This window comes from Leishmania martiniquensis, chromosome 29, assembly GCF_017916325.1.
Source record: "Leishmania martiniquensis isolate LSCM1 chromosome 29, whole genome shotgun sequence".
Taxonomy (NCBI): Eukaryota; Euglenozoa; class Kinetoplastea; order Trypanosomatida; family Trypanosomatidae; genus Leishmania; species Leishmania martiniquensis.
In genome coordinates, this window is record NC_090164.1 from 359,783 (window position 1) to 372,086 (window position 12,304).

The 12,304-nt window shown below is 60.1% G+C and overlaps 2 protein-coding genes across 2 annotated transcripts; both read left to right on the top strand.

The window, feature by feature from the left end:
- Positions 1 to 2,356: 2,356 nt before the first annotated feature.
- On the top strand, positions 2,357 to 7,552 carry LSCM1_04392 (uncharacterized protein; the record flags this gene model as incomplete). Its single annotated transcript, XM_067321901.1, has 1 exon — positions 2,357 to 7,552. The coding sequence occupies one exon, from the start codon at positions 2,357 to 2,359 to the stop codon at positions 7,550 to 7,552; it is 5,196 nt and encodes a 1,731-aa protein (XP_067176996.1).
- A 2,142-nt stretch (positions 7,553 to 9,694) lies between these two features.
- LSCM1_04393 (uncharacterized protein) lies at positions 9,695 to 11,329 on the top strand (the record flags this gene model as incomplete). Its single annotated transcript, XM_067321902.1, has 1 exon — positions 9,695 to 11,329. The coding sequence occupies one exon, from the start codon at positions 9,695 to 9,697 to the stop codon at positions 11,327 to 11,329; it is 1,635 nt and encodes a 544-aa protein (XP_067176997.1).
- Positions 11,330 to 12,304: the final 975 nt, after the last annotated feature.

Genomic DNA, 12,304 nt, shown 5'->3' on the forward strand with positions numbered 1-12,304 from the left:
AGCCTCACACAAACCACTGCGCGCCTTTCTCTTGTTCTTTCTTCCTGTTGGAGGTGGGCGCTCCTCATCCCTCTCACCCATCTCTCGTAGACCAAAATCATCGGTACACAGTGCATGCATCAATGCGTCTGCGCGTGCGAGTGTACACATATGCGCTTTTCGTCGAAAATCTCAATATGAAGGGAAGCACCTCCGAAAAGAGCTCGTAGCGGTCCGTGCACTTCCCTCGTATACTCAGGGATGGGGTGGGGATGATGCGGCTCCGTCGCTGTCTCTTCTTTTGGTGTTCCTTCATCACGGGAAGGATGCCACAGTGCGTGCCGCCTCTCATGGGCGCCGTGCGTCCACTCTGCTTGGAGAAGCCGAGCAGCCCCCTCCCCCCTCCACTCTCCTATTCCCCGCCAAATGCCGAGCTGCTTCCCGTGGAGACGGTGGACATGCGCGTGTCATTCATACGCTAGGCGGCTTGTCGACGCGGCGGGAGTGCGTCGGACCCGGCCCCTGCTGCCTACTGGTGTGTGGAGCGTGTGCCATGGCGAGGGGTGCGCCCGGCGGTGGCGTGCGACGCGTGGGCTGGCTAGCGTTCGAGGCAGAGGGCGTGCACAGGTGCGTACTACCTGTGGTGAGCCCCACGCGCGATGGCGTGTGTGGGGGGCCGGCAGGGGATGAGAGTTGGGCGGTTGCGCTCTTATGACAAAGGATGGGCATGCTGAACAGCAGCGAGCTCCGGAGCAGGAAGGGAAAGGGCTGAGCGTAGATCGATGGCTTTTGTTTCGCCCCATTGGGCTCGCGTTTTCTTATACGCCCTCTTTTCTTTTTTTCTTTTGTGCTTTGCTTTTTTTCTTCCCCCTTTTTCCACGGCCGCTTTTTTTTTTCGCGTTACCCTTGCGTGAGAGTCTCTTGCTTTCTGTTTCCGTGTAGTCTGTTCGTTTATTTTTTGTATTATGCACGTCTGCGTGTGAGCAGTACGTGTTTGTTTACGTGTGTCGGGGCTTATTGTGCGCCACTACGTGCCTGTCTGACGCGCAGATTTGTGTCTTTGTGTGTGAAGGCGAACGCTGTCGCCTCTTTTCTCTCTTAACGTGGTGTGCTCGAGACTGGTCGACTTGATTGTTTTCCTTTCGTAGCCGCTGTTGCTTTGTTCTGGTGACCTTTTGGTGAGTCTGCAGATTGCGCCTCGGGCCTGCTCGTGTGCTTGTGCTGCTGAGCTGCTACTCCGCTCTGAGAACGGGTATCACCATCACTGGCAGGACCGTACGTGTACCTTCCCTACCTGCACTCTGGTGAGTACTGCGAACGCTGCAGCACATCACGGTGCGCCTTTAAGACAGACGTAAGCTCGAGAGAACATTACTAGAAAAAAAGAAGGGGCGCGTGAATGAGACGCCACGGGAGCAAGCGCAACATTTGCAGCGAAACTACTGCAGGCCGGCTTCTGCTCAGTTTCTTCTGCGCTTCGATTTTTCCGCCGTGCAAACGGACATCGGCACTCTCTCTACAGTGACACTACTCTCCTTCTCTTCCGTCTTCCCTGTGCTCCTCATACGCTGGCAGTGGCCGCGCACCGCTGAGTGGCCCATCACGCGCTTTGAGTATAACACAAAGAAGTGACGTAGAGAAGCACACAATTACGCCAAGAATACAAAGGAAGAAGAGCGTCACCATTGTGGCGGGCTCACAGCCGGGTCGGACACTCTTCCTCCCCCTCTTCAGCAGTCGATTTAACAGGCGAAGAAATCAGTGAGGCAGTCGATCTTCAACGGGTACTCGAGCAAAGAGAAGTGAACTCAAGAGGCCCTTCACCGGAGCATACAGGCACCCCACTGCGTATTTGCATACATACAGACATACACACCTGTACAGACACAGAGATACGGGCACGGACGGACGTACACCTCTTTCTCCTGCGGGTGAGTAGGCGGGTGCCGGTGAGCGTGCTCGTGCGCTTGTTTGCGTGTGTGTATGTGTGCCTTTCAGCCATACACGCTTACACATACATGGGCGCTACATAGATGATTAGATATTCTTCTATCGCCTTTCCTTACGTGCATCATTTTTTTTCTTGTTTATTGCTCGTCTCACTTTCGTCCTTCTCCCTGTATTTTCGCCTCATCGCTCAGACCCCCACAGAAGTTCGTGTAAGTTTTTTTCCTGCTCGTTGCAGCTACACGAACTCTTTCGCAGGCTCTTTGTGGGTGTTGATTGTCGCGAGGCTCTCTTGCTTGGCATCACTGTTGATATTTTTCCTTCGCTTTTTCTTGCCTCTGCGTATCCTCTCTGTGAGGATATCGCCGAGATTTCAAGATTGAGTCGTGCATAGTTCTTTCTCTTTCACCGCCAGTGGTCGACTGGGTCGATGCTACCTCGCGAGTTGGTCCGCTCACAGGGCATGAGCTCTGGCTACTCGTCAGCGTCGCAGCCGATACGGCCATTCTGCCCGTCGGGCATTCGCCCTACGTCTTCGGCCCCTCCTCTTACTCCGCTGTCGCAAAACCAGCTGCATCTGAGGAATGCAACACCTCTTCTGCCGCGCAGTTGTGCGTCGTCGGCCACGGCCTCGCGGCCGAGCTGCAGCGTTTCTGGCAGTTTTCAGCCCTCACAAAGCATCCCCAGCGCGCAGGATGAGAAGGTGCGTGTCGCGGTGCGGTGCCGTCCACCGAGTCAGACTCAAGGAGAACATATTGATGACATCGTCGTGTCAATGAACCCGTCGGCGAAGGAGGTTTGCCTACTTGGCCAGGAGGCCGCACCGTGGCGTGTAGACATGCCGCTGTGGTCGTGCCCTGGCGTGGCCCTCGACGGGTCACCTACGGCATCGCAGGCTGATGTGTACCGTGCGCTTGGGTGGCCACTCCTGCAGCACGCACTTGACGGCTACAATAGCACTCTCATGGCGTACGGGCAGACAGGTAGCGGCAAGACCTACACCATGATGGGCGACCGCCGCGATGGCGAGGATGGTGAAGGGGCCGGCATCATCCCCCGCATGTGCCGTGACCTCTTCCACGAGCTAAGCAACCGCTCCTTCACAGCGACGAGCGGCGAGCGCCTCAGCTGGGAGGTGCACGTGCGCTATGTTGAGGTGTACTGCGAGAAGGTCAGTGACCTGCTCAACTCCGGTGCCTCGGTTGGCATTCGCGAAGAGATCACTCCGCAGAGCGCCACATTCGCGCTGGTCGGTGCTCGCCGTGTCAAGGTAACCGCCACAGATGACCTTCTGCAGGCGCTCGCAATGGGCAACAAGTGGCGCCGCACAGCGGCCACAAAGCTGAATGACCACAGCAGTCGCAGCCACGCCATCTTTGTGATCGAATTGACGGAAGTCATTTCTTTTACTGAGCCCGATGGGACTGTTGTCAGCGCACCAAGCAAGAGCCTTGGCATTCGCCTCGTGGATTTGGCCGGGAGCGAGCGCGTGAGTGAGACCGGGGTGCAAGGGCAGAAGCTCAAGGAGGTGAAGGACATCAACCTCTCTCTTTTCACCCTTGGCTGTGTCATCGAGTGCCTCTCAGACCCCAAGCGGCGCGGTATCAAGCCACCGTACCGCGACAGCGTGCTCACAAAGCTCCTCCGGGACGCCTTCGGCGGCAACAGCAAGACAACAATGATTTGCACAATCGGCCCTTGCGAAGCCCAGCGCTCGCAGACGTTACAGACGCTCCACTACGCAGCTAAAGCTAGCCATGTGATGAATAGACCTCGCGTCAGGGAGGACCCGTCTGCTATGGAGCTCCGCCGCGCCAACGAAGAGCTCATGTTGCTGCGGCGCCAGCTGGACGAGGCGCAGCGCAACGGCACCCACTACGAGTCCATTGAGGCGGAGCTGAGGGAGGCGAACCTTCGGCTGCGCCGCGAGCAGAAGGATGCGAGAATGCGTAGGCAAGTGATGGAGAGGCGTGAGGCGGAGCTGGCGGCTCGGCTGCGGGAACTGGAGGACCAGCGTGAGGCCTACGAGGCGCAGATGCAGGCTCTCGAGGCGGAGGCCGACCGAGCGCGCGCGGAGCAGGAGAAGCGCGAGGGGGAGCTTCGTCGGGCACACGAGTTGGCTGCTGACTACGCACGTGATCGACTGAAAGAGATGGAGGATCAGTGCGTATCCGTCGAGGCAGCGCTGCGCTCCAAAGAGGAGGAGCTGGTGGGGAAGCAGCGCGCCATTGAGGAGAGGATGCGGGCAGCGGAGGCGAGCTCGCGGTGCCGCATCGATGAGCTGCAGCGGCAGCAGAAGGCGCTGGAAGAGGCGCTGAAGGAGAAGGAGCGGCTGGTCTCGCTGCACGAGCGCGAAATGCGTCGCAAGTGCAAGGAGGCGGAGGAGGAGCTGAGGTCGGTGGAGAAGCGCAACTCCGAGATTGAGGAGGAGTGGTCGGCCAGGGTGAAGGCACTGGAGACGACTGCGAAGCAGCGGGAGGAGGAGGTGGCGCAGCGGATTCGTGAGGCGCAGGAGGCACAGTGCAAGGCTGAGGCCGCGGTGCGTCGCAAGGAGGAGGAGATTCAGCGGAAGTGGATCGAGGCGGAAAACGAGGCACGGCGGCTGCAATCGGAGGCGGCGGCCAAGGAAGCCGAGCTGAACTGGCGTATGCAAGAAGCGAACCGCAAAGCGGAGCAGCGTGAGGAGGAGCTCAACGAGCGTCTTCGCAAGACGGAATACGAGCTCAAGCGGCGCGAGCGTGAAACGGCGCAGCAGCTGCTCGAGGCGGAGGCACTCCGACACGCGGCGGAGCTGCAGTCGGAGGCGAGCCGAGCCAAGGAGCGCACGATCGAGGAGGCCCACAACATCCGTGCCGAGTCTCTTCAGGCTCTTGAGGTGCAGTTTCAGCAGCGTGAAGAGGAGCTGCGCAAGCAGTTTGACGAGGTGATGCAGATGAAGCGAGGATGGAGTGAGCAGCACACCGATCAGCAGCGGAGGCTGCAAGTCGAGTACGAGGCCGCCATGCAAGCTGTAAAGCGATGGGAGTCGGACGTATCTCAGCGCGAGATGGAGCTGCGCCGGCAAAATGACGCGCTTGCTAGCAAACTGCGAGCGCAGGAGATGGAGCTGGAGAAGCAGCAGATGGCGCTGCTGGCAGACAAGAACGAGTTTGAAACAGCGATGCATCGGGACAGGCGCGCGATGCTTCGCAGGAGAGAGGAGATGCAGCTCGACCAGGACCGCAACGAGGTGGACTGCAGAATGCGGCAGGATAAGCTGCGCCAGTGGGAGACGGAGCTGAACGACCGCCGCGCCGAGTTGGAGTCGACGCATAAGGAACGTGAGGCGGCATTGCGGCAAAAGGAGGTGGCGCTTGTAGCGCTGCAGGATGTGGTCATGGCGAAAGAGGCGGAACTCTCTCTGACACAGGAACGACTCCAGGCAGAGCAGGCAGGCCTGCGGCGCCGTGCCGAGGCGACCGAGGAGGAGAGAGAGCGCTTGCAGAAAAGCTTCTTCACAAGCTTGAAACGGTTTGGGACGCGACCAGGTGGTGACTGTGCCGACGGTGCCTTCGGCCCTGACACGCTCGACGACGTGTGCTTACTCAAAGAGCTCGTTGCGGGCCGGAGCGGCCCCGAGTTGTCTTCCGACGTGTCAGGCCGACGAGAGCTTCGATACTTGTACGCTTTCGAGAGCATTTACCGCTCCAACATCGTAGCCGAAGCGAGGGCAGAATTTCGCAACTTGGCCCGCAGCAGCCAGCTAGAAGCTCGTGACGTGCAGCGGTGTTCCGAGCTGATGCGGACGCAAGAGGTGGCAAGCGCGCTGCAGGCGAAGCTGGATGCTGCCGTGAGCGAGTCCAAGGCTGCGGAGTCGAGGGCAGTTGCATCACAAGAGCAGGTGGAGACTCTGATGGAGGAGCTGGAAAGCTTGCGGCGGCAGACGCTTGAGGTGAAAGTGCAGATGGGCAGCGCCATCTCTGCAGCCCGATTTGCGGAGGCGCAGGTGCGCCAGCTGCGAATCGAGGCCTACGAAGCCGACACGAAGCACCGCGACCGAGAGCAGAAGCTCCAGTCCGCCGTGGCTGAGGCGCAGAGCGCCACTGCCGCTGCAGCACGCAGCCAGGGCCTATTTCGCCAGCTGGCGCTGCGCGTGCTGTTGACGTGCGAGGAGGAGCAACGTAGCCTGGTCGAGCATCATCAGACCAGCGAGCTTCAATCACTGCACCTCTTGGAGATATCTAACCGGCGCGTACTCGATCAGGAGGGCGCCACCCGCAAGTGGCAGTCGCTCTACCGCCGCCGCAGTGAAGAGGACGCGTCGGCGAGGGCGGGAGACGACGCCGAGAGGCAGCAGCGCATGGACGAGGAGGCGCAGCGCTTGCGTAGCCTTCAGCGCAACAGCGATACACTCACACGCAGGGAGGATCACCTCGCTGCCGAGCGGGAGCGGCTCGAGCAGCGCATGCTCGACTTTGATAGCTACCAGCGCACGCGGATGGCGGAGCTGTCGCGGCAGGAGCAGGAGGTGAAGAAATACTTGCTGGAACTGGAGGAGATGGATCAGGGCAAGGTATGCGAGTACGCCGAACGCGAGCGGCACCTTGTGGAGATGGCGGAGCGGCTCAGCATGCGGCAGACCCGTATCGGCACCAACGCTCAGGACCTGTTTCAGTCTTTGCTGCAGCGATCTGCGGAGCAGCAGTCGGCGCTAACAGAGGCGCATGAGGAGCTGGAGCGCGTCAGTCGGCAGCGCGCCAGGTACGTGGCGCGGGAGAGGCATCTCATTGAGCACGCACAGCGCGGCAACGCGGCTTCCTTGCAGGAGCTTGTAAAGCTCCACGAGGAGTACGTCGAGTCGGAGAAGAAGCAGCTAAGACGGCGAGCTCGCAGACTGGAGAAGGGGGAGACACGCAGCAAGAAGCGTATGGCCGAACAGGAGGCGGAAATTCGCCGATACCTACTCGAGATCGAGGAGGAGGATGCTCGCCGAAACGCTCTCTCTCAGCAAGGCCAGGAGCTAATGCTGGAGGCTGAGGAACGTCTGTCCAAGGCTCAGTTCAAGGAGGCCGCGTTACGCGACCTGGCCCGCCAACTTCACCTCGAGGCGATGGAATCGGAGGGGCAGGCGCGCACGATGGAGACAACGCTGCGGCGAGAGGAAAAGTCCACTCGCGAGAGGCTCAAGCACCGCAGGGCGGAGCTGGAGCAGCGGCAGCGGGCTGCCAGCAGCGCCGCCGAGTACCACGAGCGAACCCTACTTGACATGGAGGCGGACTTGTTGGCGATCGTGAACAAGAATAAGGACGCTGAGCACATCATCAAGACACGCGAGGCGGAAATAAAGCGGCAGAAAATGTACTACATGGATCTCTCGAAGTTGCTGGCCGAGCGCGATGAGATGCTAAGGAAGGAGCACGCTCTGCGCATCTGTGGGAAGAAAAATGCGGGTTCCCTGGCTAAGGATCTACTCGACGTCAACGACGCTCTACGCAAGCAGGTGGTAATGTGGAAGCAGAAATTCGACGTCCTCCTCGCAGAAGGCAAGGTGGAGTGTGAAAAGTGCTCGTGGAAGAACAAGCGGGACGTATTGATGTGCATGTGCTGTGGACACTCCGGCTTGTTTGAATTGTCGGAGGCGTGCTGACGTGGGTACGCCTTTTTCTTCCCCGCTCTCGCTCTCCGATAGATATCCTCCGCTTTCACGTTCGCATACATGTCATTGGCGTTGCTGAATGCCTTGAGCGTTCCCCATGCCTTTTCGAACATTTCGCGATGACCCCGGCCGGCTAGCCGCAGAACAGCACACACAGCTATGATGCGACTTCGAGGCGGAAGGGATTGGGCAGATAAGGGGGAGGATCACAATGGAGGGCGCCTCGCGCTCTCATCGCTTCTTCATCTATGCCTCCGTTGCATCCTCTATGGTGGACATCGGGGGGGAGGGGGGAAGATGGTGGATTGCTTCGGCTCTCTGTCCGCCTGTGCACAAGGCCAACTCGCCGCTGCACGGCTTCTCTCTTCCATATGAATGTTCCTCTCTTCCCCTTCATGAATCCCTATGCGTGAAACTTCCCTTTTCCCCCCTCTCCCTCTCCTTGGCGTCTCGTGCTGCTAGCGTCTCGGCGACACGGCCGCCCGCCGCCTTTCTCTATGATTCGGTACGCGATACTTTTCACCTTTGCATGCGCATTGCTTCTTTATCCTCTCTTGTCCCGCACCCCCTCTCTCTCTGCTTCTGCAGCGATGCTTGCCGGCGAGCGACAGGCTCGCCCTAGAGTCGCTCACGAAAGGCGTGCCTAGAGGCATGGCAAGCCGCTCTTGCCGCACTTCTTGGAGCAATCCTAAGCTGATCGGGTATGTGTGCGTGCTGCTCTGCCCCCTTTTTTATGCGCGTGTGCATTCGCGCAGAGGATGGTTTCTATTGGTGGCGTCTACACGCATGTGAGGTGTTTCGCCCTTCTTTTTTGGCGTCCCTCCTCTCCTCCTCCAGTTATTTGTGTTCCCTCTGCGCTTTTTTTCCCTTTCTAATCTCTGTGTCTGGTGGCTGGTTGTCATGTCTCTCACTCGAAGAAGAGGCGGCCTGGTGACTTGCCGCCGATGTGTGCGCCGCTGCTTCGAACGTTGTCCACGTCGTTCGCCCCTTTCTTCTTCCTCATCCCTTTACAGGCCCTTGCCCCACCCAAGAGCCGACTCTCTGCGTTTGTTCCCTCCTCTCCCTCCCCCTCGAAGCGTGTAGATGGAGCTTGCCCCCCCTCCCTCCCTCGTACCCAGTAGGCGTGCACATCCAAGTACACGCATAGGCTCGGTGTTTCGCTGCCTAGGGGCGTTTTCTATGACGTCCGCCCTCACCTTCACTTCCTGAGTCTCCTCTTTCGCGCATTGGAGCTTCACATCGATTGGTTGAGAGGTGCGAAGGGCGTGAGAGGCGGGTTGTGTGTGGAGTGAGCGGCGCGACACTTGCGCAGATCGAGGCTTTGATTTCCCTCCAGTCCTGTGCAGGAGTACGAGACTCTTTGCCTGCCTCATACCTACACGCGCTCACGCACGCGTCCTCTTTCCCGCTCTTATGAGACCTCTCTCTCTCCCTCACCCCTCCCATGCGTGCCGCGGTCTCGGTGAGAGGTAACAGAGTCGCAGAGTAGCCTTGAGGCGATGATGAGGTCTGCCTGGCGTCCCCTCAAGAGAAGGTGAGGCTTTCTCTTCCCAGCGAGGCGCGCCCGTCATATCACTCACACATGCTTAGGTGCTGCTCGCCACCTCTCCTTTCTTTCTCCTCCGCCACTTTCCGTTTCCCTTGCGTCTCTTTTCGCGCTGCCGAGAGGGGCCCCGCTCACCTTGCTGCCGTTAGTGTCCGCAGACCTTCTATACCTCCGCTCTTCTCTCCTGCTGCCCGAGGCAGCAGCAGCGGCGCTACACACTGCCGAGGTGGCCAACCGTCGAGAGGTAGAAGGCGACGCGCGTGCCACCATGACGCATAATAAAGAAGAGCGCACATGTTTTTTCCCCTTTTCATGTGGCGGCGGCCTCTGATACTGAGCTTCGTCCTTTTCTTTCCACTTCTCCTGTGGCGTTTCCCTGACCTTTTCAAGCCTCTTTGGTGTACCCACCCGTCGAGGCAGTCTACTTCAGATCCCCGGCTGCTTCTTTCTCACATCCACACATCCACAGAAAGTTGCAGCACCACAAAGAGTTCCTACGGATCCCTTCCTCTCTCCCAGTACCCCCCCCACACACACGCCCGCATTATTGGGCTCGGCGTGTTTTCTGCTCAGGCAGCTCCGTCATCATGCATTACAGCGCGTCTACGCAGCGACTCCTCGATGAGCTTGCTGCGCGAGAGCGACGAGTCCTGCAGCAGCTGTGTGAGCTCTCTGGTATGAACCAGTCTCCTATCGCGCCTAGCCGTTCCTATGCGAGTTTGCCAGTGACGCCGGAGCGATTGAACACTGTGTCCCCGCACCCTGCACCATCTGCACCCCTATCGCTGCTGCCTTCCTCACCCTCCGCTGTCATTGAGCGTGAAGATTATCACGAGGAGAAGCCGTCGTGTCGCGAACGAGGCAAGAACCACCTTGACGCTCACTTCACCTCGCGCGGGGCTACGGAGAACCTAGAGCGAGACCTTCAGCGTCTTCAATACCTACTGCGGCACAGCCCGCTGATCGGGGTGCCGCCGGTGCTCATGGGCGCAGGCCACGAGAACGGCTCAGAGGCGACTGGCGCTCAGAAGCCACTACATCGCTTGATGGCGGACGGAGAGGGCGGCGCCGCAGCGGTGCATGAAAAAAGGACACGTGGGGCGCGCGGGCCTAACTTGAGCGCATCCCCGGTGACACCAGAGGTGAAGCGCGACCGCCGAGAGGCTCATGCCTACTTTGCTCCGCCGCCGCCTCTAGCATCGCTACCATCGCACTCGGGGATGTCGCCGCGGCCGCCAAGCGGTGGCTCCGCTTCACCGACACAGCGCAGTTCGGTGCTGGATATGGGCGAGGAGCTGGGCGATGCGGATATGACTCCCGCCAGTGACGCTCTGACGCCTTTTGCAGAGGCTGCTGCTGGTGCAGTCTGCGGCGGTGCAGAGGAGAAGCGTAGAAGGACGAGTGCTGCCATGCCCACGGAGCGGCCCTCAGCGAAGACTCTTGGCGCTGTGCAAGTGCGTCCTTACCGCGACTCGGACGACACTGTGTCGAGTGAGGAGTACGATCGGCAGCCCGCCGTGCCTGCGGCCGCCTCTTCCACTGGCGCGTGGCAGCGCTCTCCAGTTCGGTGGTTTTCTTCTGCCGCTGCTGCGGCCTCAGCCTCGAACTCCGCACCCCCACACGATGGGCGCGAGAAGGCGGAGGAGGTGGAGATGCTGTGCGCGTCTGCGTTGGACACGTGGGCCGCGCATCGCTCGGCGCATCAGCAGGCACGGGGAGTGACACATTTCAACTCAGCCTCTATGGCGACCTCGCTACCGCTGAAGGAGAGATTGTCTCGGGCTTTGCATCCATCTCGGTCACCGTCTCACTCGGAGGTACAACACAATCTTCACGCACCTCCACACCCAGCTCTGCCAAGCACCAGCCCGCCCCCGCGCGTGCCAGGGCCGTCCTCGTTTCCGCTTGGCCGAAACTGTCAGGCAGGCGCCTCCACTGCCGAGCCCACCTCCCCGATGCCTGCGCTTGGCGAGGACGGAGCTGCGCCGCCCTTCGCTGCCACATCTCCGAGGCACACTGTGACGCCGCAGCCCCGCGTGCACAGCAGGGGCGGGCAGCACGGCAACAGAGCATCGGTGGAGGCACAAGCACCTCGCGCTGCAGCCACCTCGCCGCTTGGTGCCATGCAAACGGCCTCGTGGTATGCGCTAAAGGCGTTCTACGCCCGGCAGTCCGACACCGGCGCCTTGCTCACGCCGTTACGCGAAATGGACTTAGCGTAGCAGGGGAAGTGCAGACGGGGTGCAACGGCAACACATGAAGACTGAAAGCGTCGCCGTTTGGCTGCGTTTTCCTGCACTTGCAGATGAGGAGGGAGCTGCTCCGCAAGCAGCGCCGACCTCCTGCGGCCTGCTTTACTACCGCATCTCCAGCGATTCATGGTGATGCTGTCGCTGTAGAGACCTTCATAGACGGGAATACATGTCTGCTTCTTCAGTCGAACGAGAACGGGGCGCACGTGCCTGCACGCCCGCCAATGGCGTTTGCTCGCCTTTGAGGCCAAGCGCTCTCTCACAGACTCCGCAAAATCATTTCTTCTCGGTTGCAGTTCGAAAACGATTTTTTTTCTGCTCGTTAGCTTACCCTTTCCGGCAACAGAGGAGGACACTGCAGTGCGTGCCGCCTCTCATGGGCGCCGTGCGTCCACTCTGCTTGGAGAAGCCGAGCAGCCCCCTCCCCCCTCCACTCTCCTATTCCCCGCCAAATGCCGAGCTGCTTCCCGTGGAGACGGTGGACATGCGCGTGTCATTCATACGCTAGGCGGCTTGTCGACGCGGCGGGAGTGCGTCGGACCCGGCCCCTGCTGCCTACTGGTGTGTGGAGCGTGTGCCATGGCGAGGGGTGCGCCCGGCGGTGGCGTGCGACGCGTGGGCTGGCTAGCGTTCGAGGCAGAGGGCGTGCACAGGTGCGTACTACCTGTGGTGAGCCCCACGCGCGATGGCGTGTGTGGGGGGCCGGCAGGGGATGAGAGTTGGGCGGATGCGCTCCCATCGGAGGGGACCAGCGGGTGAGCGGCAAAGGACGGAAGAAACAAAGAGAGATGCTTCTGCGTTTCTCTTTCAGTGCTCGCTCATGGGCGACTGGCCGTTGGACCTGCACCGCCTTTCATGGGCTTCGAGCCGCCATTTTCGGAATAGAGAAGGCGCACCGCGTACCCCACTCGCCTGTCGTTAGCAGTTCCACTCGGGCCTCTGTAC